This window comes from Pongo abelii, chromosome 14 (genome assembly GCF_028885655.2).
Source record: "Pongo abelii isolate AG06213 chromosome 14, NHGRI_mPonAbe1-v2.0_pri, whole genome shotgun sequence".
Lineage (NCBI taxonomy): Eukaryota > Metazoa > Chordata > Mammalia > Primates > Hominidae > Pongo > Pongo abelii.
In genome coordinates, this window is record NC_071999.2 from 21467676 (window position 1) to 21494753 (window position 27078).

The following is a 27078-nucleotide window of genomic DNA, read 5'->3' on the forward strand; positions in this document are numbered from 1 at the left end:
GAGCCCCTATGCTCAGGCCCACTCCCAGATTGTGGAGTGGTACTTTCATTTTCAATAAAACCCTTCGTTCATTCCTTGCTTTGTTTGAGCATTTTGTCCAATTCTTTGTTCAAGACACCAAGAACTTGGATACTCTCCACCGTTAACATATTTTGGTGAGCCAGCCAGGACGAAGAGTCAAGCAGGTTCGCTACGGCCGCTCAGGGAGAAAGAACCCAGAAGCCTGGCATGCAGGCAAAAGGGTAAAGAAAACCTTTTTTTTTTTTTGAGACGGAGCCTCGCTGTCATCCAGGCTGGAGTGTGGTGGTGCCATCTTGGCTCACCACAACCTCCGTCTCCTGGGTTCAAGCAATTCTCCTGCCTCAGCCTCCTGAGTAGCTAGAATTACAGACGCGTGCCACCACACCGAGCTGATTTTTGTAATTTTAGTAGAGACGGGGGTTTCACCATGTTAGTCAGGCTGGTCTCAAACTCCTGACCTCGACTGTCTTTGACGTTTCCAGAAGATTCAAACCATAAAACACTTTCTTAGGGCCGGGCACGGTGGCTTACACGTGTAATCCCAGCACTTTGGGAGGCCAAGGCAGGCAGATCATGAGGTCAGGAAATCGAGACCATCCTGGCTAACACGGTGAAACCACGTCTTTACTAAAAATACAAAAAAATTAGCCAGGCATGGTGGCACGTGCCTATAGTCCCAGCCACTTGGGATGCTGAGGCAGGCGAATTGCTTGAACCTGGGAGGCGGAGGTTGCAGTGAGCTGAGATCGTGCCACTGCAATCCAGCCTGGGCAATGCAGTAAGACTCTGTCTCAAAAAAAAAAAAAAAAAAAGAAAAAGAAAGGCTGTCCCTGCCATCCACACTACAACAAAACTTTGGGACCTTGAACTTTGGGTTCATGGTCTCACAACTGCGAAGGGTCCCTCCACACTTTTGGAACTGTGCACCCACTGGAACCCTTGACAGACCATCAAGCTTCAGATGATCATGCAACAAAGGCTCCAGCCAGTTCCAGGTGAAGACACCACCCCTAGCCATCAAGAAACTACCCTGCCTCCACTAGACAGAGCAGGGCGAGAGTTTCATGATCCCTAATAGGTAGACACTATGCCCCAAGTCAGCATGAAGCAGTTACAGAGAAAAAGACCATCGGTCCCTCTGCCTCCCATAAAGATTTATGAGGATCACATCTCTAAGTGGAGAGATGAGGAAGGAAAATAGAGTCTGGAAGCAGGGAACAGAAGGCCAATTCACAATTCAGCTATAACAGGAAATATCCTCTCCATAGGACATACACCGAGTAAATGACTTTGTAACTTTACTTCAACCTCTTCATTTACATAAGGCATACCCCAAGTAGAGGGTATTTAAACTCACAAAAACTCTGTAACAGGGCCTTTGAGCCCCTATGCTCAGGCCCACACTGCAGAGTGTACTTTCATTTTCAATAAAACCCTTCATTCCTCCCCTGCAAAAAAATAAATAAGTGACTGGTTTTTAAAAACATAATGAGCTCTGCAAAAGTAACTGGAGAGGAAAGAGAGGTGGGACAGGCAGAGAACAGAACTGGAGGCAGTCCATCTAGGGAATGGGACTGTGAAGCCATACTTGTGAAACATCTGGACTGCTATTCTAGGACTTTTATTTGATGTGTTCGTTGCACAGCTATTTGCAATGTTTAATAAAGCTTTATAAACTTAAAAAAAAAAGCACTCGGCTGGGCACGGTGGCTCACGCCTGTAATCCCAGAACTTTGGGAGGCCAAGGTGGGTGGATCACGAGGTCAGGAGATCGAGACCATCCTGGCTAACGTGGTGAAACCCCGTCTCTACTAAAATACAAAAAACTAGCCAGGCATGGTGGTGGGCACCTGTGGTCCCAGCTACTCGGGAGGCTGAGGCAGGAGAATGGCGTGAACCCGGGAGACGGAGCTTGCAGTGAGCCGAGATCGTGCCACTGCACTCCAGCCTGGGCGACAGAGTGAGACTCCGTCTCAAAAAAAAAAAAAATACACTCATATAGGCAATTTATGTAAATATACTTGTATTATTCTAAGTGAAAAGGGAAAAGAATAAACATACAACATTTTGAAAATGAGCTATTTTTTGCAACCTCTAAGAGTTTTTCCACTGTGCCAGGTTATTTAACTAGGAATACCCTGCTCTACCCTGGCATGCCAAAAATCTCCTTTTAACCTACAATAGACTTGAAGCATAAAATAAAACCTAAGAAGTATTTCCAGCTGGGCGTGGTGGCTCACGCCTGTAATCCTAGCACTTTGGGAGGCCAAGGCGGGTAGATCACCTGAGATCAGGAGCTTGAGACAAGCCTGGCCAACATGGCGAAACCCCATCTCTACTGAAAACACAAAAAAATTAGTCAGGCGTGGTGGCGCACGCCTGTAATCCCAGCTACTCGGGAGTCTGAGGAAGGAGAACTGCCTGAACCCAGGAGGTGGAGGTTGCAGTGAGCCAAGTTCACACCACTGCACTCCAGCCTGTGCGACAGGAATAAGACTCCATCTCAAAAAAAAGTATTTTCATGTTATCTAGATTTCATTGTTTTTCTGGCATGAATATTACTGACAGTGTCCTCCTAGTACCCACCTTGCTCCGGTTATAAAGTAGACATTTCTAAAAAAAATTAGTATGTTTTACCCATATAAAAAAAGAAAACTATTAGCTGGGCACGGTGGTGCGTGCCTGTAATTCCAGCTACCCAGGGGTCTGAGGCACGAGAATCACTTGAACGTGGGAGGTAGAGATTACAGGTAGCCAAGATCACACCACTGCACTCCAGCCTGGGCGACAGAGCAAGATACTATCTCAAAAAAAAAAAAAAAAAAAAAGAAAGAAAAGAAAACTAGCATTCCATGTAGACTAGACCACTCTATTACCCAAATTATATATAAATAAACAGAACACCTCATAATGCAATATTTGAAAACAAATGTAATGAACACCCTTAATAGTACATATACAAATTATCTATTAATAAAATCTTACTTATGATATTGTTGAGTTTTCTGCATCAGCTTCTCTGGCAAGCCATCTTCATCATCAAACTGCTCCATGGGTTCCACAATGACTGGACGAGGGGTCCTGGATAGGTATAAAAGCATTCATAAAAATTAACACAGTGCCAAGAATACCGTCTTAAAAGACATGTTTTATAATAATAAAGATATATACTTAGAAAATGTCTCACTGGAGAAAAATGTCTCAGAAGTATCATTTGTACTCATAAAAATCAGTCAACAGCCAAAGCAGTGGCTCACGCCTGTAATCCCAGTACTTTGGGAGACCAAGGCGGGCACATCACTTGAGGTCAGGAGTTCAAGACCATCCAGGCCAACATGGTGAAATTTCATCTCTACTGAAAATACAAAAAATTAGCCGGGCGTTGTGGTGTGTGCCTGTAATCCCAGCTACTCAGGACGCTGAGGCAGGAGAATTGCTTGAACCCGGGAGGCAGAGGTTGAAGTGAGTCAAGATCGCATCACTGCACTCCAGCCTGGGCAACACAGCAAGACTCCATCACAAAAAAAATAAATAAATAAATAAATCAGTCAATAAACATTTACTGAGTCAGAGAGAGGTGAATGTCAAAAGCCACAGAAAGATGAGTAAATAAAGCAACAATTATGAACCAGCATAATGGCTATAGTTAACATTTAGAAAGCACAATGAAAACGAATTTGTACCTAACCCATGTTTTATATGTGTGGTCATCATCACAGCCACTGTTTCAGCTATTGATTGAGTTTTATGAGTACAAATGATACTTCTGAGACATTTTTCTCAAGTGAGACATTTTCTAAGTATATATCTTTATCATGAACATGTCCCACCACTTCAACCCACCCATCTGTGCCCACCACCCAGTTTCCCTGTATCTATCAGTATTGTTCAGAAAGTTCTTAAAAATGTCGGCCAGCAGGCACAGTGGCTCACACCTGTAATCCCAGCACTTTGGAAGGCCAAGGCAGGCGGACCACCTGAGGTCAAGAGTTTGAGACCAGCATGGCCAACATGGTGAAACCCTGTTTCTACTAAAACTACAAAATTTAGCCAGGTGTGGTGGCACACGCCTGTAGTCCCAGCTACTCAGGAGGCTGAGGTATGAGAATCACCTGAACTCAGGAGGCAGAGGCTGCAGTGAGTGGCGATCGCACCACTGTACTCCAGCCTGGGCGACAGAGTGAGACTCTGTCACCAAAAAAAAAAAAAAGTTAAAGCTGAAAATCTGACCTAAAACATTTCGGTGAAGTGGATCACACCTGTAATTCTAGCGCTTTGGGAAGGAGAGGTGGGGAAGATGGCTTGAGCCCAGAAATTCGAGATCAGCCTGGGAAAGATGACGAGACCGTGTCTCTATAAAAAATTTTAAAATTAGCCGGCCACAGTGGCTCACGCCTGTAATCCCAGCACTTTGGGAGGCTGAGGCGGGCGGATCACAAGATCAGGAGTTTGAGACCAGCCTGACCAACATGGTGAAACCTCGTCTCTACTAAAAATACAAAAAATTAGCCAGGCATGGTGGTGCACGCCTGTAATCCCAGCTACTTGGGAGGCTGAGGCAGGAGAATCACTTGAATCCGGGAGACGGAGGTTGCAGTGAGCCAAGATCACGCCACTGCACTCTAGCCCAGGCGACAGAGTGAAACTCCGTCTCAAATTAAAAAAAAAAAAAAAAAATTTAAAATTATCCAGGTGGCATACACTACTCAGGAGGCTGAGGTGGGAGGATCACTTGAGCCCAGGAATTTGAGGCTGCAGTGAGCTATGATAGAGCCACTGGGTAATAAGGCAAGACGTCATCTCTAACCTGGGTAATAAGGCAAGACGTCATCTCTAAATAAAAATAAAAATAAAAGATGTTAGCCAGACAAAAAGGGAAAAAAGGAAGGCAGAAGACACCAAACATTCAAGGAGAAAAGTTCGGAGAAGAAGGAAATGACAAGAAGAGTGGGTGATGAAAGATATGACTAGAGGCCCTCCTTCTTTACTGTTTTCTTCAGTAAAATAAGAGAAAAGGAGAGTTCATGGAGGGGAAGAGGAAGAAGTAGAATGGATGGCACACTGATATTAAAATTTCCTTTGAGATTGGCTCTTCACCATGCAAGGAGCATTAAAATCTATTTATACTACTTTCAAAACAGTGATGCTTCAGAGAGAAAAAACTAAGCTAGAGAGATGAAGGGTTTTTGGACTCCAAAAGCTTCTCTTACACATAATACTAGAGATTAACACAGACTTTAGATCCTAAATGTAAGAAAAGATATAAAATAACTTTTCAAAATTATTACTGAGTTAGTGAAGACATTTTAAGGAAACAGTTAAAGCAGGTATGGAATATCATGGAATGGTGGAATGAGATTATAGAAACCTCAGATAAACTGAATAAGAACCCAAAGGTAAACAGACTTAAGATGTGGTACTTCTAAAAGTACCCAAAAAGGCCCAGGGCCAAAATGAAGATGATGCATTTTATGGACCATTCATCCGCTGGAAGCTATGGCAGGGCCACAAACATAGAACAGTAACAGAACCAGATAAAAGTTACACCTGAGCAGAGGCCAACAAAGAAACAAGCAAACCTCTCTAGTAACACAAGACCATCACCCTTCAAAGAAACTTCAGAAACAGAATTAAGAGGGAAAAATGAACTAAGCAGATGATATGTCATTCATCAGAAATAACAAAAGTATATGAAGCCAAGGGAAACCGTAATCAGAATTAAGAGAAAACTCTGACATCTCTGTACTCTCAAATATGTTAGAGATTTTAACAAATTGTAAACTTTTCACATGTAAGTTTGGGCCACTAGACAACTCTTACACAGTATGGGAGAGAAGTACAGATTTCTAAGAGGGAACTTAATCAATACAAACAAGTTTATAAAGTCTCCCTCTACCACTCTATATATCGTCTTGCTCCTACAATTCTACTTCTGAAGAGACATAAACCAGTGAGCAAAGATCAAGATCAATCAGGCTGGGCGCGGTGGCTCACGCCTGTAACCCCAGCACTTTGGGAGGCTGAGGTGGGTGGATCACGAGGTCAGGAGTTTGAGACCAGTCTGATCAATATAGCGAAATCCCGTCTCTACTAAAAAAATACAAAAATTAGCCAGGCGTGGTGGCACATGCCTGTAGTCCCAGCTACTTGGGAGGCTGAGGCAGTAGAATCGCTGGAACCTGGGAGGCAGAGGTTGCAGTGAGTCGAGATCGTGCCATTGCACTCCAGCCTGGGTGACACAGCGAGACTCCGTCTCAAAAAAAAAAAGATCAATCACAACCACATTCATCTAATTACACAACATAAAAAGACCAAGGAACATGGGCATGTATTGTGTACAAGGGAATTACTTAAGGGACTGTGTCTTATTTTTATTTATTGGAACACATGCTAAAATGTGTTTCTATCTATGGTTTCATTGTACATACACCACTCCCTATAGAAGCTTCCTTTGTCCATTTTCTGACTCATCTTGTTTATTTCACTTTCATCTTTAGGTACAACCAAAATTTGTAAAACTCAACCTAAGGCCGGGCACGGTGGCTCACAGCTGTAATCCCAGCACTTTGGGAAGCCAAGGCAGGTGGATCACTCAGGAGTTTGAGACCAGCCTGACCAACATGGTGAAACCTCGTCTCTACTAAATACAAAAAATTAGCTGGGTATGGTGGCATATGCCTATAGTCCCAGCTACTTGGGAGGCCGACGCTGGATAATCACTTGAACCCAGGAGGCGGAGGCTGCAGTGAGCTGAGACTGTGTCATTGCACTCTAGCCTCGGCAACAAGCAAAACTGTTTCCAAAAAAAAAAAAAAAAAAAACTCAACTTAAATTCTGTTTACCATAGGTATAATAACTAAATTTATTCTTTTTTCTTGAGAAAGTGTCTCACTCTGTTGTCCAGGCTGCAGTGCAGTGGGGCGATCACAGCTCACTGCAGCCTCAACCTCCTGGGCTCAAGATATCCTCTCGCTTCAGCCTCCCAAAGTGCTGGGATTATAGGCATGAGCAACTACGTCTGTCCAGGTTACTCTTTTTGCAAATATAAGTATATAATAAGTAGAAAACAGATCAAAAAGAAACAAATCAAAGTGTTCAACCATAATGTTAAATCTGAAGTTACTGCTTGGGTTTTTGTTTTTCTCCCCATTTTACCACCAAGTCAAATTAGTTTGGTTATAAAGTTGAAGGACTGAGAGAGAGGCTTCGGGACTGAGGCCCTGGGGTTTACAGCAGGTTATGAGCTGCATAGCTTTTGGCTAGGAGGTTCACCTGCGCTAGCTGAAGTTTTCTCATCGGTAAAATGGGATAGGGTTGTTATGATAACGAAAGAAGAAAGGTAGGGCACTTAGCACTGTTCCTGGTAAAGAGAGTTCATTAAATGAAAGTGAAGTCAGCCAGGCGTGGTGGCTCACGTCGGTAATCTCAACGCCTTGGGAGGCCAAGGCAAGTGTATCACCTGAGGTCAGGAGTTTGAGACCAGCCTGGCCAACATGATAAAACCCCATCTCTACTAATACAAAAAATTGGCCGGGCATGGTGGCGGGGCGGTGGCTGTGGTACCAACTACTCAGGAGACTGAGGAACGAGAATTGCTTGAATCCGGGAGGTGGAAGTTGCAGTGAGCAGAGATCACACCACTGCACTCCAGCCTGGGCAGCAGACTGAAACCCTGTCTCGGAAAAAAAAAAACTGAAGGTTTTTTTCAGGGGGGTAAGAGGGAGAAAAAGTATTTCAGTGTCTTTCAGGCCTGAAAATACTAAAATTTAAAGTGTTAATTTATTTACAAAAAAACTTGAAAAATGTTTCATTGTGAAAAAACTTAAATAGCAAGTTTTGTAAAAGAAACAAGGCCCCTGAAATCCTAACATATGGAGAGGAGCTCTGATCACATTTTTGTGAAAACCACTTAAGACTTGCCTTTTTGCTGGATATATGCATAACTTTACAGAAAGTGAATTACCTATACATGCTTTTTTTCAGATCTCCATTGTACTCAATGTAAAATGGCACCATTTTACACACTGCATGCATGCACAATAATTTTTTTAACCATACCAACTGGTATACATCTGGGGTTTTCAGGTTTTCTGTAATTATATATAATACGAACTACATATGTGACTCATCTTTCCTCATTGTGGCTGATCTTTCCTTAGAACTGTGGAAACAAGGTAGAATATACAGTACTAAAAAAACATGGTGACTTAAGGGCTGGGCAAGGTGGCTTGTGCCTGTAATCCCAGCACTCTGGCAGACTGAAGTGGGAGGATCATTTGAGGCCAGGAATTCCAGGTTACAATGAGCTATGATCGTGCCACTGCACTCCAACCTGGGTGAGAGCAGAACTTGCCTTAAAAAAAAAAAAAAAGTGGCTTAAAAGATAATGCAATATTTTGCACATGTAATTTCTTTTTTTTGAGACAGGGTCTCGTCCTGTTGCCCAGGCTGCCATGCAGTGGCATGATCACTGCTCATTGCAGCCTCAATCTACCAGGCTCAAGTGATCCTCCCACCTCAGCCTCCCAAGTACCTGGGACTACAAGTGTGGACGACCATGCTTGGCTACTTTATTAATTTTTTTTGTAGAGATAGGGTTTTGCCATGTTGCCCAAGCTACACATAATTTTTTAAATGAAGAATGTATAATGATGACAATTTATTTCTGCACTGAATCACTCTTGTACACATGTACCATTTTGTGATGGTTTTTCATTTTAGCTCAGTTGCATATTTATAAGCATGGTTGAGAATAGATGAATAGTAATGATAAAATAATTATCAGGATGCAGCCACGACAAACATGGTGAAACCCCATCTCTAGTAAAAATTCAAAAGTTAGCTGGGTGTGGTGGTGCGCACCTGTAATCCCAGCTACTCAGGAGGTTGAAGCACAGGAATCACTTGAATCCAGAAGGTAGAGGTTGCAGTGAGCCAAGATCATGCCACTGTACTCCACCCTGGGTGACAGAACGAGACCCCATCTCAAAAATAATAACAATAATAATAATTACCAGGATGACAATATTAATAAAATATTTTATGATGGAGAAAAAATAAAATCACTAGGATCTGATAATATCTTAGATTTACAAAATGACACAATAGATCCATGTGGTAATTTTAAGAAAAGGGATCTAATTTTTTTTTCTTTTTTTTGAGAGACAGGGGTTTCATGATGTTGCTCAGGCTAGTCTCAAACTCCCGGGCTCAAGCAAACCTCAGCCTTCAGAGTAGCTGGGACTACAAGTGCCTACTACTACACTCAGCTTGTTTTAATTTTTTTTAATTTTTCTTTTTGTTCTTTTGAAGACCTCTAAGAAATAAGGAAGTATCAATCTTTACAAATAACTACAAATAACAAATAAGGAAATATCAATCTTTACAAAAAAAAGAAAGCAAAAAACTAAAACTGGATCCAATTAGCACTGATAGTATATCAAGGGTTAATGTTGCTTTCCTTAAAAGTTAAGTAGCAATTTATACTTATCAGCAGGTTTTCCTAGATAACTCATTATTTTCAACAGGCAATGGAAATATGTTTTTCTTAAAGAATTTTTTTTGTCTAAAAGTAATCTCATTTAATGGAAATATATGATAAAGCAAATAAAATGTTGGAAAAAGTAATCCCTTTCAAATATAAATATAAAACAGGAAAAGTACAAAATTATTTTTGTACTCTTATGCACAGGAAAAGTGTGCAGAAAAGAGTTTTAAAAATCAAGCCTGCAGCTGGGCGCAGTGGCTCATGCCTGTAATCTCAGGACTTCGGGAGGCCGAGGCAGGCGGATGACTTATGGTCAGGAGTTCGAGACCAGCCTGGTCAACATAGTGAAACCCCGTCTCTACTAAAAATACAAAAATTAGCCAGGTGTGGTAGTGAACATCTGTAATCCCAGCTATTCAGGCGGCTGAGGCACATGAATCGCTTGAACCCGAGAGGCAGAGGTTGCAGGGAGCCAAGAACATGCCACAGAACTGCAGCCTGAGTGACAGAGCGAGACCCTGTCTCAAATCAATCTATCAATCAATCAATCAATCAATCCTACCAGCCAGGAGCGGTGGCTTGTGTCTGTAATCCTAGCACTTTGGGAGGCCAAAACGGGCAGATCGCTTGAGCCCAAGAGTTCAAGGCCAGCCTGGGCCACATGGCGAAAATACAAAAAGTAAAAAAATTAGCCAAGTGTGGTGGCACATGCCTGCGGTCCCAGCTACTCGGAAGGCTGAGGTGGGAGGATCATGTGAGCCTGAGGAGGTCGAGGGCGTAGTGACCTATGATCGCATTCAGCTTGGGTGAGAGTAAGACCCTGTCTCCAAAAAAAAGCTATCAATAAGAAATCGCTAGTTAACTGGGTGTGGTGGTGCATGCCTATAGTCCCAGCAACTTGGGAGGCTGAGGTGGGAGGATGACTTGAGCCTAGCAGGTTGAGGCTGCAATGAGCTGTGATAATGCCACTGCGCTCCAGCCTGGGAGGCACACTGAAACACTGCCTCAAGGAAAAAAAAAGAAAAAAAAAAACCAGACAAGAACAATGGCTCACACTTGTAATCCCAGCACTCTGGGAGGCTGAGGCCAGCTGAGACAAGCGGATTGCTTGAGCTCAGGAGTTGAAGACCAGCCTGGACAAAATGACAAAATCCACCTCTACAAAAAATACAAAAAGTAGGCCTGGAGTAGTGGCTCATGTCTGTAATCCCAGCACTCTAGGAGGCTGAGGCAGGCAGATCACCTAAGGCCAAGAGTTCAAGACCAGCCTAGCCAACATGGTGAAACCCCAGCTCTATTAAAAATACAAAAAAAAAATTAAAAATTAAAAATTAAAAAATAAAAATAAAATGGAAAAGCAAGATCTATAACAATCTGAAGAAAGAGCATTCTCTAAGGAAAGAGAATAAGAGCAAAGCCTCTGACAAGACTGTGTTGTAAAACAGCAGATATAGCATGAATTTGTTTTAGTATCAATGCTTAATAGTCGAAAATAAGTTTTAAAATGCTTACAAATCAGCAACTAAGCTCCATGAAGCCAGGAAACAAAATTTTTTAAATTTTAGGGATCAATTCCCTAAACCCTAAATTCCCTAAACCCTAAAACATCCGAATGATCCCAACCAATAGCTGACAGCACCATACAATAAGCAAATACAAAGAACCTAAATAGCCAAAAAATTTTTTGAAAAAATAAAATTGGATGATTATACTACCCGATTTCAAAGTTTAGGGTAAATATGGTAATTAAGCAAGTACAATTTTGGAACTGACAAACTGGTCAATGAAACAAAAAAGTAGATTTTTTTTCCAGGCTTTTTAATAAAGATGCAAGGGTAACAGGGTAACAAAGGGGAAATCATAAATTTTTTCAATTAATGGTGCTGAACAACTGGAGACCTGCATGATAACAAAGATTTTTACGTCACACTCAAAATGTATAAATGTAAAAGCTATAAAATTTCTCAAGAAAACATGAGAAAAGCTTTGCAATCTTAGGCAAAGATCACACAAGGACACAAAAAGAACAAACCATACAAGAAAAAAAATTGATGAAATTTGGACTTCATAAAATATAAAAACATCTGCTCTTTGAGGGTAACTGTTAAAGTTAAAAAACTTTACAGATGCAATGGCTCACACCTGTAATTCCAGCACTTTGGGAGGCCAAGACAGGAGGACAGTTTAAGCTCAGGAGTTAGGGACCAGCTTGGGTGACATAGCAAGACCTCATATCTACTTTAAAAAAAAAAATCAAAAACTTAGCCAGGCGTGGTGGCGCATGCCTGTAGTCCCAGCTACTCAGCAGGCTAAGGAAGGACAATCATTTGAGCCCAAGAGGTCAAGGCTGCAGTGAGCTGAGATCACTCCACTGCAACTTTAGCCTGAGTGACAAAGCAAGACTGTGTACCCCCCAAAAAAATAAATAAATAAAAATAAAAGAAAATTTAAAAACAAGCCACAGACTGGGAGGAAGATTTATAATACAGACATATCTAGATTTCATAATTCAGTAAGAAGACAATCTGCCCAATTAAAAATAACAAGGGGGGGGGCCAGGCGCAGTAGCTCACGCCTGTAATCCCAGCACTTTGGGAGGCTGAGGCGGGCGGATCACAAGGTCAGGATATCGAGACCATCCTGGCTAACATGTGAAACCCTGTCTCTACTAAAAATACAAAAAAAATTAGCCGGACATTGTGGCTGGTGCCTGTAGTCTCAGCTACTCAGGAGGCTGAGGCAGGAGAATGGCGTGAACCCGGGAGGCGGACCTTGCAGTGAGCCGAGATCATGCCACTGCACTCCAGCCTGGGCAACAGAGCAAGACTCCATCTCAAAAAAAAGAAAAGAAAAAAAAATGAATAAGGGGGACATCTAAAAAAATGGACAAAAAATTTTAGATATTTCAGGAAAGATACATAATTGGCCAAAAAGCACATGAAAAGATGCTCATCATTAGTCATCAGGAAAATAAAATTTAAATCACAATGAGATTGCGCTAAACTAACTAGAATATCTAAGTCTAAAAACACCAAGTGGTAATTGGGCACAGTGGCTCACACCTGTAATCCCAGCACTTAGGGAAACCGAAGCAGGTGGATCACTTGAGGCCAGGAGTTCCTGATCAGCATAGCCAACATGGCGAAACCCCCTCTCTATTGCAAAAAAAAAAAAAAAATTAGCCCGGCATAGTGGTGCATGCCTGTAGTCCCAGCTACTCAGGAGGCTGAGGCACAATAATCACTTCAACTTGGGAGGCAGAGGTTGTAGTAGCCGACATGGAACCACTGCACTCCAGCCTGCGTGACACATGAAGACTCTGCCTCAAAAAGCAAATTAACAAAAAATTAAAAATACACTGGGCGCGGTGGCTCACGCCTGTAATCCCAGCACTTTGGGAGGCCAAACTGAGGTCTGGAGTTAGAGACCACCCTGACCAACACGTAGAAACCCCGTCTTACGGCCGGGCACAGTGGCTGACGCCTGTAATCCCAGCACTTTGGGAGGCCGAGGAGGGTGGATCACGAGGTCAGGAGATCGAGACCATCCTGGCTAACACAGTGAAACCCCGTCTCTACTAAAAATACAAAAAATTAGCCGGGCGTGGCGGCATGCGCCTGTAGTCCCAGCTACTCAGGAGGCTGAGGCAGGAGAATGGCGTGAACCCGGGAAGCGGAGCTTGAAGTGAGCTGAGATCCCGCCACTGCATTCCGGCCTGGGGGACAGAGCGAGACTCCCTCTCAAAAAAAAAAAAAAAAAAAAAAAACAAACCCCATCTTACTAAAAACACAAAATTAGCTGGGCATGGTGGCGCATGCCTGTAATCCCAGCTATGTGGGAGGGTGAGGCAGAAGAATCAATCACTTGAACTCGAGAGGCAGAGGTTGCAGTGAGCTGAGATTGCACCATTGCACTCCAGCCTGGGCAACAAGAGCGAAAACTCCATCTCAAAAAATAATAATAAAATAAAATAAAAATAATAAAAATAAAAAATAAAAACACCAAGTGTGGGTAAAATGCGGAGTAACTAGAAGTCACTCACTCATTGCTGGTAGGAATGTAAAATGATACAACCACTATGGAAAAGAGCTTGGCAGTTTCTTATACAATTAAACATACAGCAATTTACCCCTAAATATTTACCTAAGCCACATGAAAGCCTAATATTCACAAGAAGCCTTGTAAACAAATACTCATAGAGTAGCTTTATTCACAATGGCCAGTAGTTGTAAGCAACTCAAATATCCATCCATATGTCACGGACAAAACATAGTTATGTCCATACCATGGACTATGACTCAGCCATAAAAAGGAACAAAATACTATACACACAAAGATATGAATGAAATCTCAAAAACATATGCTGAGCAAGAGAAGCCAGACACAGAAGAATACATACTATATGATTTCACTTAATATTAGAAAACACAAAACTTATTTATAGTAAAAGAAATAGCTATCTAAGGCAGGTAGAGTGCAGATAACTGTAAAAGGGCACAAGAGAACTTCTGTGGGGTAATGGAAGTGTTCTGTATTTTTATTATGGCAGTGCGTTACATGAGTACATATGTTTGTTAAAACTCATTGAGCTCAGCCAGGCGAAGTGGCTCACACATGTAATCCCAGCACTTTGGGAGGCTCAGGCAGGTGGATTACTTGAGGTCAGGAGTTCGAGAGCAGCCTGGCCAACATGGTGAAACCCCGTCTCTACAAAAATACGGGCCAGGCATGGTGGCTCATACATGTAATCCCAGCACTTTGGGAGGCCAAGGTGGGTGGATCACCTGAGGTCAACAGTTCCAGACCAGCCTGCCCAACATGGTGAAACCCCATCTCTACTAAAAATATAAAAATTAGCCGGACACAGTGGCTCACACTTGTAATCCCAGCTACTTGGGAGGCTGAGGTAGGAGAATCACTTGAACCCAGCAAGACTCCATCTCAAAAAAAACAAAAAAAACAAAAGATTATCCGGAAATGGTGGTGCACACCTGTAATCCCAGCTGCTCAAGAGGCTGAGGAAGGAGAACTGCTTGAACCTGGGAGGCAGAGGTTACAGTGAGTCAAGATCGCCACTGCACTCCAGCCTGGGTGACAGAGTGAGACTCGTCTCCAAAAAAAAACAAAAAAAAACACCTCATTCAGCTCTACAACAGAATGTCTTTTTTTATTATTTTATTACTATTATTATTTTTAATTTTCTTTTTAAATAGAGACAGGGTCTCATTGCAACCTTGACCTCCTGAGCTCAAGTGATCCTCCCATCTCAGCCTCCTGAGTAGCTGGGACTACAAGTGCAAATAGCTGAGACTACTGTGCACTCCACCACGCTGCCCCCAAGATGTTTTTATGTTGTTGCTGTTTTTGGTTTTGTTTTTTAGGCAAAGTCTCGCTCTGTCACCCAGTCTGGAGTGCAGTGGCACAATCTGGACTCACTGCAACCTCCGCCCCCTGGGTTCAACCGATTCTGGTGAGTCACCCTCCCAAGTAGCTGGGATTACAGGCACGCACCACCAAGCCCGGCTAATTCTTCATATTTTTAGTAGAGACAGGGTTTCGCCATTTGCCCAGGCTGGTCTCGAACTCCTGAGCTCAGGCAATCCACCTGCCTGGGCCTCCCAGAGTGCTGGGATTACAGGCGTGAGCTACCACACCTGGCCCAAGGTACTATTTTTTTTGAGACAAGGTCAATCTGTCACCTAGGCTGGAGAAGTGTGTCATGATCTGGGATCACTGCAACCTCTGCCTCCAGGGTTCAAGCAATTATCATGCCTCAGCCTCATGAGTAGGTGGGATTACAGGGATGTGTCACCACACCCAATTAATTTTTGTATTTTTAGAAGAGATGAGGTTTTTTTTTTTTTTTTTTGAGACTGAGTCTGTCGCCCAGGCTGGAGTGCAGTGGCATGATCTTGGCTCACTGCAACCTCCGACTCCCGGGGTCAAGTAATTCTCGAGCCTCAGCCTCCCCAGTAGCTGGGACTACAGGCATGCACCACCACACCCAGCTAATTTTTGTATTTTTAGTAGAGATGGGGTTTCGTGCCATGTTGGCCAGGCTGGTCATGAACTCCTGACCTGAGGTGATCCACCCACTGAAAGTCTGGGGCTTGAGCCACCGCACCCCTGAGGTGCTTTTTATTAATGTAAATTAGGTGTCAATAAAGCTGATTACAATTTCTCAAAGGATTACCTTAAGTTTATAGATTTTACTTTGTATGTATGTGTTCAGTAAGTTAAATGAAATCATAATACAAAACACTGCTGAGATTTAAACTCTGAAGTCTGAAGAAAGTACATGACTCTTGACTCCTACCAGTACACAAAAATTTCTTATTTATATTCACTGAATATTTACTCAACACCTACTTACCATATGCTAGTATGAACTGCAAGGAAAGACAGAATTCCAGAACAGAGAGAAGCCCATATGTAACTGGATAGAAGAAGGACAAGATATTTAAAACTTACGTTGTTAGCAAGAATGCCCCATCACCACATCTTTCCAGAGCCTTTCGTGCAGGAGGTTTTGCTGCAAACTCTACAAAACCTTTTCCTGTAGCTCTACCGCGATCATCCACAACCACAACAGCTTTCTCTACTGGACCAAACTGAGAAAATGCTTGCTCTAGCAGCTCATTGGAAACAACTGGAGAAAGGTTCTTGACAGTCAAGGCTGCTCCATGTGTAGCGAAGCGAATCCGTAGAGGTCTGCTCTTGAGAATGGTGCCGTCCAGCTCTGCTTTTGCAATTTCAGCCAGCGTTCTGGATTCCTTTTTAGGAAGAAAAAACATTTTTAAAAGATGACAGTAACAGAAAAAATTCAAAACAGTGTTTGGCTTCTAGGGAGAACCAGGTAGATTTAGCAAATGGCTGACAGGGTCGATTTGATTTTGTATCTTTTAACTTTGTTATCACATGGTTTTTAACTATTCAATGATCATTTTAAACGTTTTAATTAAAAAGTCCCAACTCCATTGTTTTGTTAAAAGTAATCATTTAAAGATTAGCTCTTCATAAGGCCAGTTACCAACTATTAAATATTCAAAGCAATATAATTTTAAAATCTCCTACATATATTTAAAAACACATATTAACAACTTGACTAGAGGCTGGGCACAGTGGTTCACCCCTGTAATCCCAGCACTTTGAGAGGCTGAGGCGGGCGGATCACCTGAGGTTAGGAGTTTGAGACCAGCCTGGCCAACATGGTGAAATCCCAGCTCTACTAAAAATACAAAAATTAGCTGGGCATGGTGGCGGGCGCCTTAATCCCAACTACCTGGGAGGTTGAGACAAGAGATCTCTTGAACCTAGGAGGCAGAGGTTGCAGTGAGCCGAGATGGCGCTACTGCACTCCAGCCTGGTGAACAGAGCAAGACTCTGTCTCGGAAAAAATAAAAATAAAAAACAATAATAACTTGACTAGAAACTATCATCAAAGGAGTAATTCTCCATACCCTTTATGTTTTCTATCTCTTTTTTTTTTTTTTTTTTTTGAGACAGAATCTGGCACTGTCACCCGGGCTAGAGTACAATGGCGCAATCTCAGCTCACTGTAACCTCTGCCTCCCAGGTTCAAGAGATTCTCCTGCCTCAGCTTCCCAAGTAGCTGGGATTACAGGTGCCCGCTACCATGCCCAGCTAATTTTTTTTATTTTTAGTAGAGACGGGGTTTCACCATGTTGGCCAGGCTGGTCTGGAACTCCTGACCTCGAGATTTGCCCACCTCAGCTTCCCAAAGTGCTGGGATTACAGGCGTGAGCCACCACACCTGGCCTGTTTTTTATATCTTAACAAAACATCCCACCTCTCTACAGCCAGACAAATCACCTTTTCTTTTTATTTTCATTTCTCTTCAATTTTATATGTAAAAACTGTTAGTTCTTGGGTTTTTTTTTTCAGGGGAGGGAGATGTCTGAGACAGGGTCTTACTCTGGTGCCCAGGCTGGAGTACAGTGGCACAATCATAGCTTACTGCAGCGTCAAACTCTGGGGCTCAAGGGATCTTCCTGCCTCACCCTCCCGAGTAGCTGGGATTACGGGTGCATGCCACCAAGCCTGGCTAATTAATTTTTTGTAGAGATGGGCGGGGTCTCACTATATTTCCCATGCTGGTCTCTTGAACTCCTGGCCTCAAGCAGTCCTCTCGCCTTAGTCTCCCAAAGTGTGAGATTACAGGTGTGAGCCACCTTGCCCTAGCCAATGTCTTCTTAATGACTTCTGAAATACTGGCATGGGTTACACATTTCTCACTATTACATGAAGAGAAACAAAGGCAACATTCACGAGCTATAATAGTTCTCGCCATTACATAAAGTGTACATATGCACTTATTGTAAACTAAAAAATATGCTCAATGCTGAAACTACAAGGTAGGAGAACTTCCTTCTACTTGGAGAATTCAAAGTTGGTGTAGAACATGGGCAGCACCTAAAACAATAAATAAGGAACTGGTAAATTTAACAGAAGTATGTCTTTTTCATTGTGTTATGGGAACTCTCCGAGGACAACTGAAGAGGCTGTATATGTATATGTAAGAAGAATACAAACATACTTTCTTTTTTTTTTTTTTTTTTTTTGGTGAGATGGAGTCTCGCTCTTGTCACCCAGGCAGGAGTGCAGTGGCGCGATCTTGGCTCACTACAACGTCCGCCTCCCGGGTTCAAGCGATTCTCGTTACTCAGCCTCCCAAGTAGCCGGGATTACAGGCGCCCGCGACCACGCCTGGCTGATATTTTTATTTTCAGTAGAGACGGGGTTTCACCATGTTGGCCAGGCTGGTCTTGAACTCCCTACCTCAGGTGATCCACCCGCCTCGGCCTCCCAAAGTGCTGGGATTACAGGTGTGAGCCACCGTGCCCGGCCCAAACATACTGTCTAATGAAAATTGTCTTAAGGTCACAAGAGCTCTTTATTCAATCCCTAAAATGTTCATGACAGCTTGAAATTATTGCCCTTTATTGCAAAAATCTACCTATAGAATTATTTTTACAAAAACAAATGAAGTTACCCTTTTTAGAGATATAGTCATCCCTCTGTATCCATGGATTCAACCAAAAGTGGATCAAAAATATTCGGGGGCCAGGCCCAATGGCTCACACCTGTAATCCCAGCACTTTGGGAGGCTGATGCAGGTAGATCACTTGAGGTCAGGAGTTCAAGACCGGCCTCCTGGCCAACATGGCAAAACCCAGTCTCTACCAAAAAATAAAAAATTAGCTGGGGCGTGGTGGTGAGCACCTGTAGTCCCAGCTACTTGGGGGACTGAGGTGGGAGAATCTCTTGAACCCAGAAGGCAGAGGTTGCAGTGAGCCAAGATCACACCACTGCACTCCAGCCTGGGCGTCAGGGAAAGACCCTGTGTCCAAAAAAAAAAAAAAAAAAAAAGAAAGAAAAGCAAACATTTGGGATTTGGGAAAGAAACAATTTAAAATTGACAGGCAGGGTAAGGGGGCTCACACCTGTAATCCCAGCACTTTGGGAAGCCAAAACAGGAAGAATCCTTGAGGCCAGGAGTTTAAGACCAGCCTAGGAAATATAGCAAGACCTCTTCTTTATTCCTTTAAAATAAAAAAATAAAATTTAAATAAAAGAAAATAAATAGGCTGGGCGCAGTGGCTCATGCCTGTAATCCCAGCACTTTAGGAGGCCGAGGCAGGCAGATCACGAGGTCAGGAGTTCAAGACCAGCCTAGCCAGCACGGTGAAACCCCATCTCTACTAAAAATACAAAAAAAAAAAAAAACGAAAATTAGCCAGGCATGTGGCACGTGCCTGTAGTCCCAGCTACTCAGGAGGCTGAGGCAGGAGAATCGCTTGAACCCATGAGGCAGAGGTTGCAGTGAGCTGAGACAGTGCCACTACACTCACGCCTGGGCGACAGAGCGAGACTCCGTCTCAAAAAAATAAATAAACAAACAAAAAAATAAACCAAAGAATACAGCATAACAGCTATTCATATAGCATTTACACTGTACTAGATATTATAAGTAATCTAGAGATGATTTAAAGTATTCAGGAGGATTGCATGGGTAACATGGAAAAACAATGCCATTTTTACACAATATAAGGATTTGAGCATCTACGAATTTTAGTACTGGAGGAGGTCCTGGAATCAACCCCCCACAGATACTAAGGGATAATTGCATTCTAAACAGTCGTTTTATTTATTGCTTTTAACTCACTAGTAATAGTAGTAGCAGCAAGCACTCAATAAACACCTAAAAAGAGATGGGTACTTTCTTATCTAATACATCATATAATCCGACAACTCTTAAGAGGTAGACTTTAGAAAGTCTTGAAAGCGAGAATAGGGCCGGGCACAGTGGCTCACACCTGTAATCCCAGCACTTTGGGAAGCCGAGGCAGGAGAATCACGAGGTCAGGAGATTGAGACCGTCCTGTTTAACACAGTGAAACTCCGTCTCTACTACAAATACAAAAAAATTGGCCGGGCGTGGCAGTGTGCGCCTGTAGTCCCAGCTGCTGGGGAGGCTGAGGCAGGAGAATGGTGTGAACACGGGAGGCGGAACTTGCAGTGAGCTGCGATCGCACCACTGCACTCCAGCCTGGGTGACAGAGCAAGACTCTATCTCAAAAAAAATAAAATAAAATAAAGTGAGAATAGGAAGAAATATGAAGACATTTCATGGGGTGATAATATGTATATTTTGATAGGGGTTTGAGTTAAACAGACATATACATTTACCAAAATTCACAAACCGGTGGCCAGGCATGGTAGCTCACACTTGCCATCCTAACACTTTGGGAAGCTGAGGAGGCGGGATCACACAAGCCCAGGAGTTTGAGACCTGCCTGGGCAACATAATGAGAGAGACCTTGTCTCTACAAAAAATAAACAAAATTAGTTGGGTGTGGTGGTGTGTGCCTGTGGTCCCAGCAACCTGAGGGGCTGAGGTGTGAGGATCACTTGAGCCCAGGAAGTGGAGGCTAGAGTGAGCCATGATCATGCCACTGCACTCCAGTCTGGGCACTCTGTCTCAAGAGAAAAAACAAAAATCACCAACCAGTACACTTAAAATGTGTGCCCTTTACCATATGTAATTTTTTTTTTTTTTTTGAGACGGAGTCTCTCTGTCACCCAGGCTGGAGTGCAGTGGCACAATCTCACTGCAAACTCCGCCTCCCAGGTTCAAGAGATTCTCGCTCCTCAGCCTCCTGAATAGCTGGAATTATAGGCATGATACCACCCCAGGCTGATTTTTGTATTTTTAGTAGAGATGGGGTTCTACCATGTTGGCCAGGCTGGTCTTGAACTCCTGACCTCAGGCGATCCACCTGTCTCGGCCTCCCAAAGTGCTGGGATTACAGGCGTGAGCCACCATGCCCGGCACATTATTTTTTAGGATTTTAAAAATTTACATATAGTAGGCCAGGCGCGGTGGCTCACGCCTGTAATCCCAGCACTTTGGGAGGCCGAGACAGGTGGATCGCCTGAGGTCAGGAGTTCAAGACCAGCCTGGCCAACATGGTGAAACCCCATCTCTACTACAAACACAAAAATCAGCCCGGGGTGCTGTCATGCCTATAATTCCAGCTATTCAGGAGGCTGAGGAGCGAGAATCGCTTGAACCTGGGAGGCAAGGCTGCAGTGAGCCCAGTGTGCCACTGCACTCCAGCCTGGGTGACAGTGAGGCTCCATCTTAAAAAAAAAAAAAAAAAAAAAACAGGCCGGGCGCAGTGGCTCACACTTGTACACCTGTAATCCCAGCACTTTGAGAGGCTGAGGCGGGTGGATCACCTGAAGTCAGGAGTTCGAGACCAGCCTAGCCAACACGGTGAAACCCCATCTCTACTAAAAATACAAAAATTAGCCGGGCATGAAGGCGGGCGCCTGTAATTCCAGCTACTCCAGAGGCTGAGGCAGGAGAATCACTTTAGTCCAGGAGGCGGGGGTTGCAGTGGGCTGAGATCACACCGCTGCACTCCAGCCTGGGCGACACAGCAAGATTTCAGCTCAAAAAAAAAAAAAAAAGATAACTTTTACATAAAAATTTTCACCAAGTGGCGAGCTGTTTCTCTGATGTCCAAAAACTAAATAAACGCATTTATAATGTTCAAAATGTAATAATTATTTAACCTGAATTTTAAGGAAATTTCCATATTTCATTATTATTGTTTACGAATATTTACCCTTCTCTTGAAGCCACTTACATGTTGAAGTGTTTGCCCTAAAAAATACAGTCTCACCAGGCACAGTGGCTCACGCCTGTAATCCCAGCACTTTGGGAGGCCAAGGCGGGCAGATCACAAGGTCAGGAGTTCGAGACCAGCCTGACCAGCATGATGAAACCCCGTCTCTACTAAAAATACAAAAATTAGCCGGGCATGGTGACGCGCGCCTGTAGTCCCAGCTACTCCAGAGGCTGAGGCAGGAGAATCGTTTGAACCAGGGAGGCAGAGGTTGCAGTGAGCAGAGATCGCGCTACTGCACTCCAGCCTGGGCGACAGAGTGAGACTTCCTCTCAAAAAAACAAACAAACAAACAAAAAAAAAAAACAGTCTCTTGGCTGGGCGCCGTGGCTCACCCCTGAAATCCAAGAACTTTGGGAAGCCAAGGCGGGCAGATCACGAGGTCAATAGGTCAAGACCATCCTGGCCAACATGGTGAAACCCCCTCTCTACTAAAAATACAAAAATTAGCTGGGCGTGGTTGCATGCGCCTGTAGTCCCAGCTACTCCGGAGGCTGAGGCAGGAGAATCGCTTGAACCCAGGAGGTGGAGGCTGCAGTGAGCCAAGATCCCGCCACTGCACTCCAACCTGGTGACAGAGCAAGATTCCGTCTCAAAAAAAAAAAAATCACAGTATCTTAAAGGTTTTAGAAAATTAATTTTTTAAAAAAGAAAAAAATTAATAAAAATACCGCACCATGTCATTACAATTTTGTCTACATATTAAGATTTTGTATCGTCCAGACAGAGAACCCAATTTTGAAAGTGAAAGTTCCAGGCCGCGCACAGTGGCTCACCCTTGTAATCCCATTACTTTGGGAGGCCAAGGCGGGAGCATCGCTGGAGCCCAGGAATTCGAAAGCAACCTGGGCAACATGGCGAAACACCGCCTCTACAAAAAATACAAAAATTAGGCGGGCTTGGGGGTGCGTGACTGTAGTCCCAGCTACTCGGGAGGCTGAGGTGGGAGAACTTCTTGAGCCCAGGAGCTGAGATCGCGCCACTGCACTCTAGCCTGGGTGATAGAGCGAGACCCAGTCTCAAAAAAAAAAAAAAAAAAAAAGGGCGTAAACCTTCGCAATTTTTGTTTTGTTTTGAGACGGGATCTCACTCTGTCGCCCAGGCTGGAGTGCAGTGACATGATCTCAGCTCACTGCAGCCTCTGCCTCAGCCTCCCAAGTAACTGGGACTACAGGCGCGCACCACCACGCCCAGCTAATTTTTGTATTTTTAGTACAGATGGAGTTTCGCCATGTTGGCCAGGCTCGTTCAAATTTTTTTTAAATAAAAGGAATCACAATTTTTGCATAAATTATTGGAAAACTTTTCAAAGTTTAGATTAAAAGAGAGTAAGCTATATTACTCTGATACTGGGATATGTATCAGTAATTTACGAAGTAGTACTGTGTATCATCTATTCTCCTCCCTATAAAAACGTGAAACTCTCCAGGATGTTTGGTAGAAAAACACTATATTAGATACATACAATTAAACACCGTCTCATTACTGCAGATTAAACGGTGTTACTTGAGTACAGAGTTTGGGCACGTAAGCAGTTTGAGGTAAATAGCAGGCTGCACTGAGGTGAGAAATAAAGTGGCAGGCCAAGGCAGAAGAATCGCTCGTGCCCAGGAGTTCGAGACCAGCCTGGGCAACATAGCGAGACCCAATTTCTATTAAAATAAATAAATTTAATTTAAAAAGAAATAAAGTGGTCTACGCTTAAACGCATATAGGTGTAGTTGAAGCCAAGGATAGGATGTGAATAATTGTTTAAGAAGCAAGTCTCCTGGATAGACCCTCACGGCCAGTGATACGTCTGGTCCGACTGAAGCTTCCTTTCCAAATTTACATCCAATTCGTTTTTTATGGCACGATTTTTGCCTTGAAGAATTCTCACCGCAAAACGCTGCCCGCCCGTCCCCGGACCCTTTCGGTACCCGGGGCAACGGGGAACCCGGGAGCGCTCGCTACCTCGGCAGGGTGCACCATGCCCGATCCAGCGCAGGGCAGCAGGCCTGCAGCCACGGCAAAGCACGATCGGCGCACGGCAGAAAACGGCGGCCACCGTGAGCGCAGGAAATCCCGGGACCGCGAACTCGAAACCAAAGGCGCCGAGCTGGGGAAGCGGCCAACCCCGCACAGGGGAATCGATGAGGCCGAGCGGCGCCACGGTTGCCACAGGTTGAGACAGCGTCCTAGGACGACGGTGGCCTCAGCCCCACGACCCCGCGGCCACCCCGACAGTCCTTTTGTTCCTCGCGCGGGCGGCCTGACACTCACCAGGCGGATGAAGCCGAAGCCACGGTCCCGGTTGATGAAGACTTCGCTGGGCTCGCCATAGCGTTCGAAGAGCCTCTTGAAGTCCTCCTCCGTGATGTCGGTGGGCAGGTTTCCCACGAAGAGGCGGCAGCGCTGCGTGTACGTCTTCTCGCCCGGCTTGAGGAAACTCTTGATGTCGATAGTGAACCCCATCTCCTCGTCCGGGTGGTCCTCCGGAGGCGCGGGCGGTGCCGGCTCCCCGGCAAGAGCGAGCGCCATGGCTGCGGCGGCCGCCGGCTCGCTCTCGCCCACCGCGGACTCCAGGGCGCGAAGGCGGGCCGGGTTTTTCTCAATGCGCACTTGCTTCAGGTTTCCTCTTAACATCATCTTACTGAGTTCGCCTCGGACACCGGATACAGGCCTAGATTTATATATAGTGTGTCTATATATATGTATACGTCTCTACATAAACCTATGGCAACAAAATATCGACAATCAAGAGACCGCTAGGTAGGCGAGCCGGCAACCCGTCCTCCCCCAACTCACGCCCGCTGCAGCTGCACATTCAAAATGGCGCTGCCACAAACTGCACTTGGAAGAAGAGACGCCGGTGCAAGTCCCGCCCCTCCGCCAAAGCCGGCGCCGGAACAACGCGCCTGCGCACTCCCGGTACCAACGGACCGTTGACTGACCGCGCATGCGCATAACGTTGCGCGTGCCATCGACAAACCTCCTAGGAGGGTGAAGATGTCCCTTCCCATCCTGCTAAAATATCAGACTGTTGTTGGCTGTACTTTTGGGACAAATTATGTGATGTGTGCAGCAGTGTGTGAAAATACAATGACTTGAGTAAACATCCTTACCCTTTTTAGATATCAAGCTCAATTTTCTGTTTTGTTTTGTTTTTTGAGACGTAGTCTCCCTCTGTCGCCCAGACTGGACTGCAATGGCGCGATCTTGGCTCACTGCAACCTCCGCCTTCTGGGTTCAAGCAATTGTCCTGCCTCAGCCTCCTGAGTAGCTGAGATCACAGGCACGCGCCACCACGCCTGGCTAATTTTTTTGTATTTTTAGTAGAGACAGGGTTTCACCATGTTGGTAAGGCTGGCCTCAAACTCCTGACCTTGCGGTCCACCCGCCTCGGACTCCCAAAGTGTTGGGATTACAGGCGTGAGCCGCCGCGCCCGGCCATATCAAGCTCAAGTTTCAATGATTGTGGAAAAATAAAAACTTGCATATTTTGGATGTAGCATTCAATAACAGGATACCTCCCAGTAATTTTTAAAAACCTTTATTTCTGTTTCAAGAGCAAGGTTTTTATATTTCCTAAACAATACAATTCTATAAAATAACTGTGCTGTTATTATTGGCCTCAGAGAACTCTGTGAAATTGCTTATAAAATTAGTATAATCAGGCCATGAGCTCTTATGGGCCATAGTCTTATAACAAGGGTCGACAAACTTTTTCTGTAAAGGGCCAGATAACCAGTATTTCAGATATGCAGGCCACATTCTCTAACAACTACTCAACTCTATGCTCCTGGCACATGGTGACTCCTCAATGAATGTTGAAAAGAAATGAACTCAGTCACTATGCAAAACAGTTCAGCAGTATCTCATGAAGCTTGACATTTGCTTACTTTACAATAGCAATCCCATTTCTAAGTATTTGCCCAAGTGAAATGAAAACTTGTGTTCCCACAAAAATCTGTAGGCAAATGTTTACAGGGGCTTTATTTGTCCTCAAAACAAAAACAAAAGAAACAATTCAAATGTCCTTCCACTGGTGAATGGATAAACAGTGGTACATCCACATAACAGGATACTACTCAGCAATAAAAAGAAATAAACTACTGATACAAGCAACACCGTGAACTGATACAAGCAATGCCCTGACTCAAAAGGTTACAAACTGTGTATATAACATTCTGGAAAAGGCAAAACTATTGCTGCAGAACACAGATTGGTGGTTGCCAGGGACTGGGAGGTGGAGGGCAGTTAACCACATGGTGACACTCGGAAGCTTTTGGAATGATGGAACTAAATCTTGATTGTGGTGATGACTACACAATTGTATGCTTTTGTCAAAACTCAGTCGAACTGTACACTAAAAGGGCAAATGTTGGCTGGGCTCGGTGACTCACATCTGTAATCCCACCACTTTGGAGGCCAAGGCAGGTGGACCAACTGAGGTCAGGAGTTCGAGACCAGCCTGGCTAACATGGTGAAACCCCGTTTCTCCTAAAATTACAAAAAATTAGCCAGGCATGTTGGCGCCAAGCCTGTAGTCCCAGCTATTCAGGAGGCAGAGGCAGGAAAATCGCTTGAACCCAGAAGGCGGAGGTTGCAGTGAGCTGAATGGTGCCATTTCACTCCAACTTGGGCAACAAGAGACAAAAAAAGGGTGAATGTTACTGTACTTAAGTCATACTTTGAACAAACAGTTTTTAACTACCCAAAAGAATAAAAATAAAACACAATCAACATTAATCTCTATTTACCTCAGTCCTCAGTCACCACCCAAATCCTTTTTTTTTTTTTTTTTTTTTTTTTTTGAGACAGAGTTTCATTCTTCTTGCCCAGGCTGGAGTGCAGTGGCACGATCTCGGCTCACTGCAACCTCTGCCTCCCGGGTTCAAGAGATTCTCCTGCCTCAGCCTCCCCAGTAGCTGGGATTACAGGCGCCCGCCACCATGCCCAGCTAATTTTTTGTATCTTTAGTAGAGACGGAATTTCGCCATGTTGGGCAAGCTGGTCTGGAACTCCTAACCTCAGGTGATCTGCCTGCCTTGGCCTCCGAAAGTGCTGAGATTACAGATGTGAGCAACCGTGCCCAGCCGTCACCACCCAAATTCTAATCCCTCAGATTCTATTACACATCCAGAAATCTGACCCAGTTTCCCCCATCCCTCCCAGGTGCTCCAAAGCCTTCTATTGTACTGAGTCCTTGGAAATTCACTCTCTGTCATCAGCAAAATCATCTGTCCTTAACTTTTTCTCTGATCACTTTCCTGCTTTAACTGGAACATGGTCTTCCTCTGAGGACTGCTTCCCCTGCAGCTCTCTCCAGAAGTGGGTGTGTTCTTATTCTATATCTCATGTGTCATAGGACAT

At 44.2% G+C, this 27078-nt stretch overlaps 1 protein-coding gene across 5 annotated transcripts in view; it reads right to left on the bottom strand.

The window, feature by feature from the left end:
* Positions 1-24836, bottom strand: part of PSPC1 (paraspeckle component 1) — a 105701-nt gene extending 80865 nt beyond the window's left edge. For all 5 annotated transcript variants that reach the window (XR_010136847.1, XR_010136845.1, XR_010136846.1 and 2 more), the window contains exons 1-3: positions 23986-24836; positions 15980-16281; positions 3007-3102 (exon numbers count right to left, since the gene is read on the bottom strand). Coding sequence is in view for 2 of the 5 variants with exons in the window: in XM_054529370.2 (XP_054385345.1) it covers positions 3007-3102; positions 15980-16281; positions 23986-24351 (764 nt within the window). In the remaining 3 variants the exon portion in view is untranslated. The remainder of the gene's footprint in view (positions 1-3006; positions 3103-15979; positions 16282-23985) is intronic.
* Between the last annotated feature and the right edge of the window lie 2242 nt (positions 24837-27078).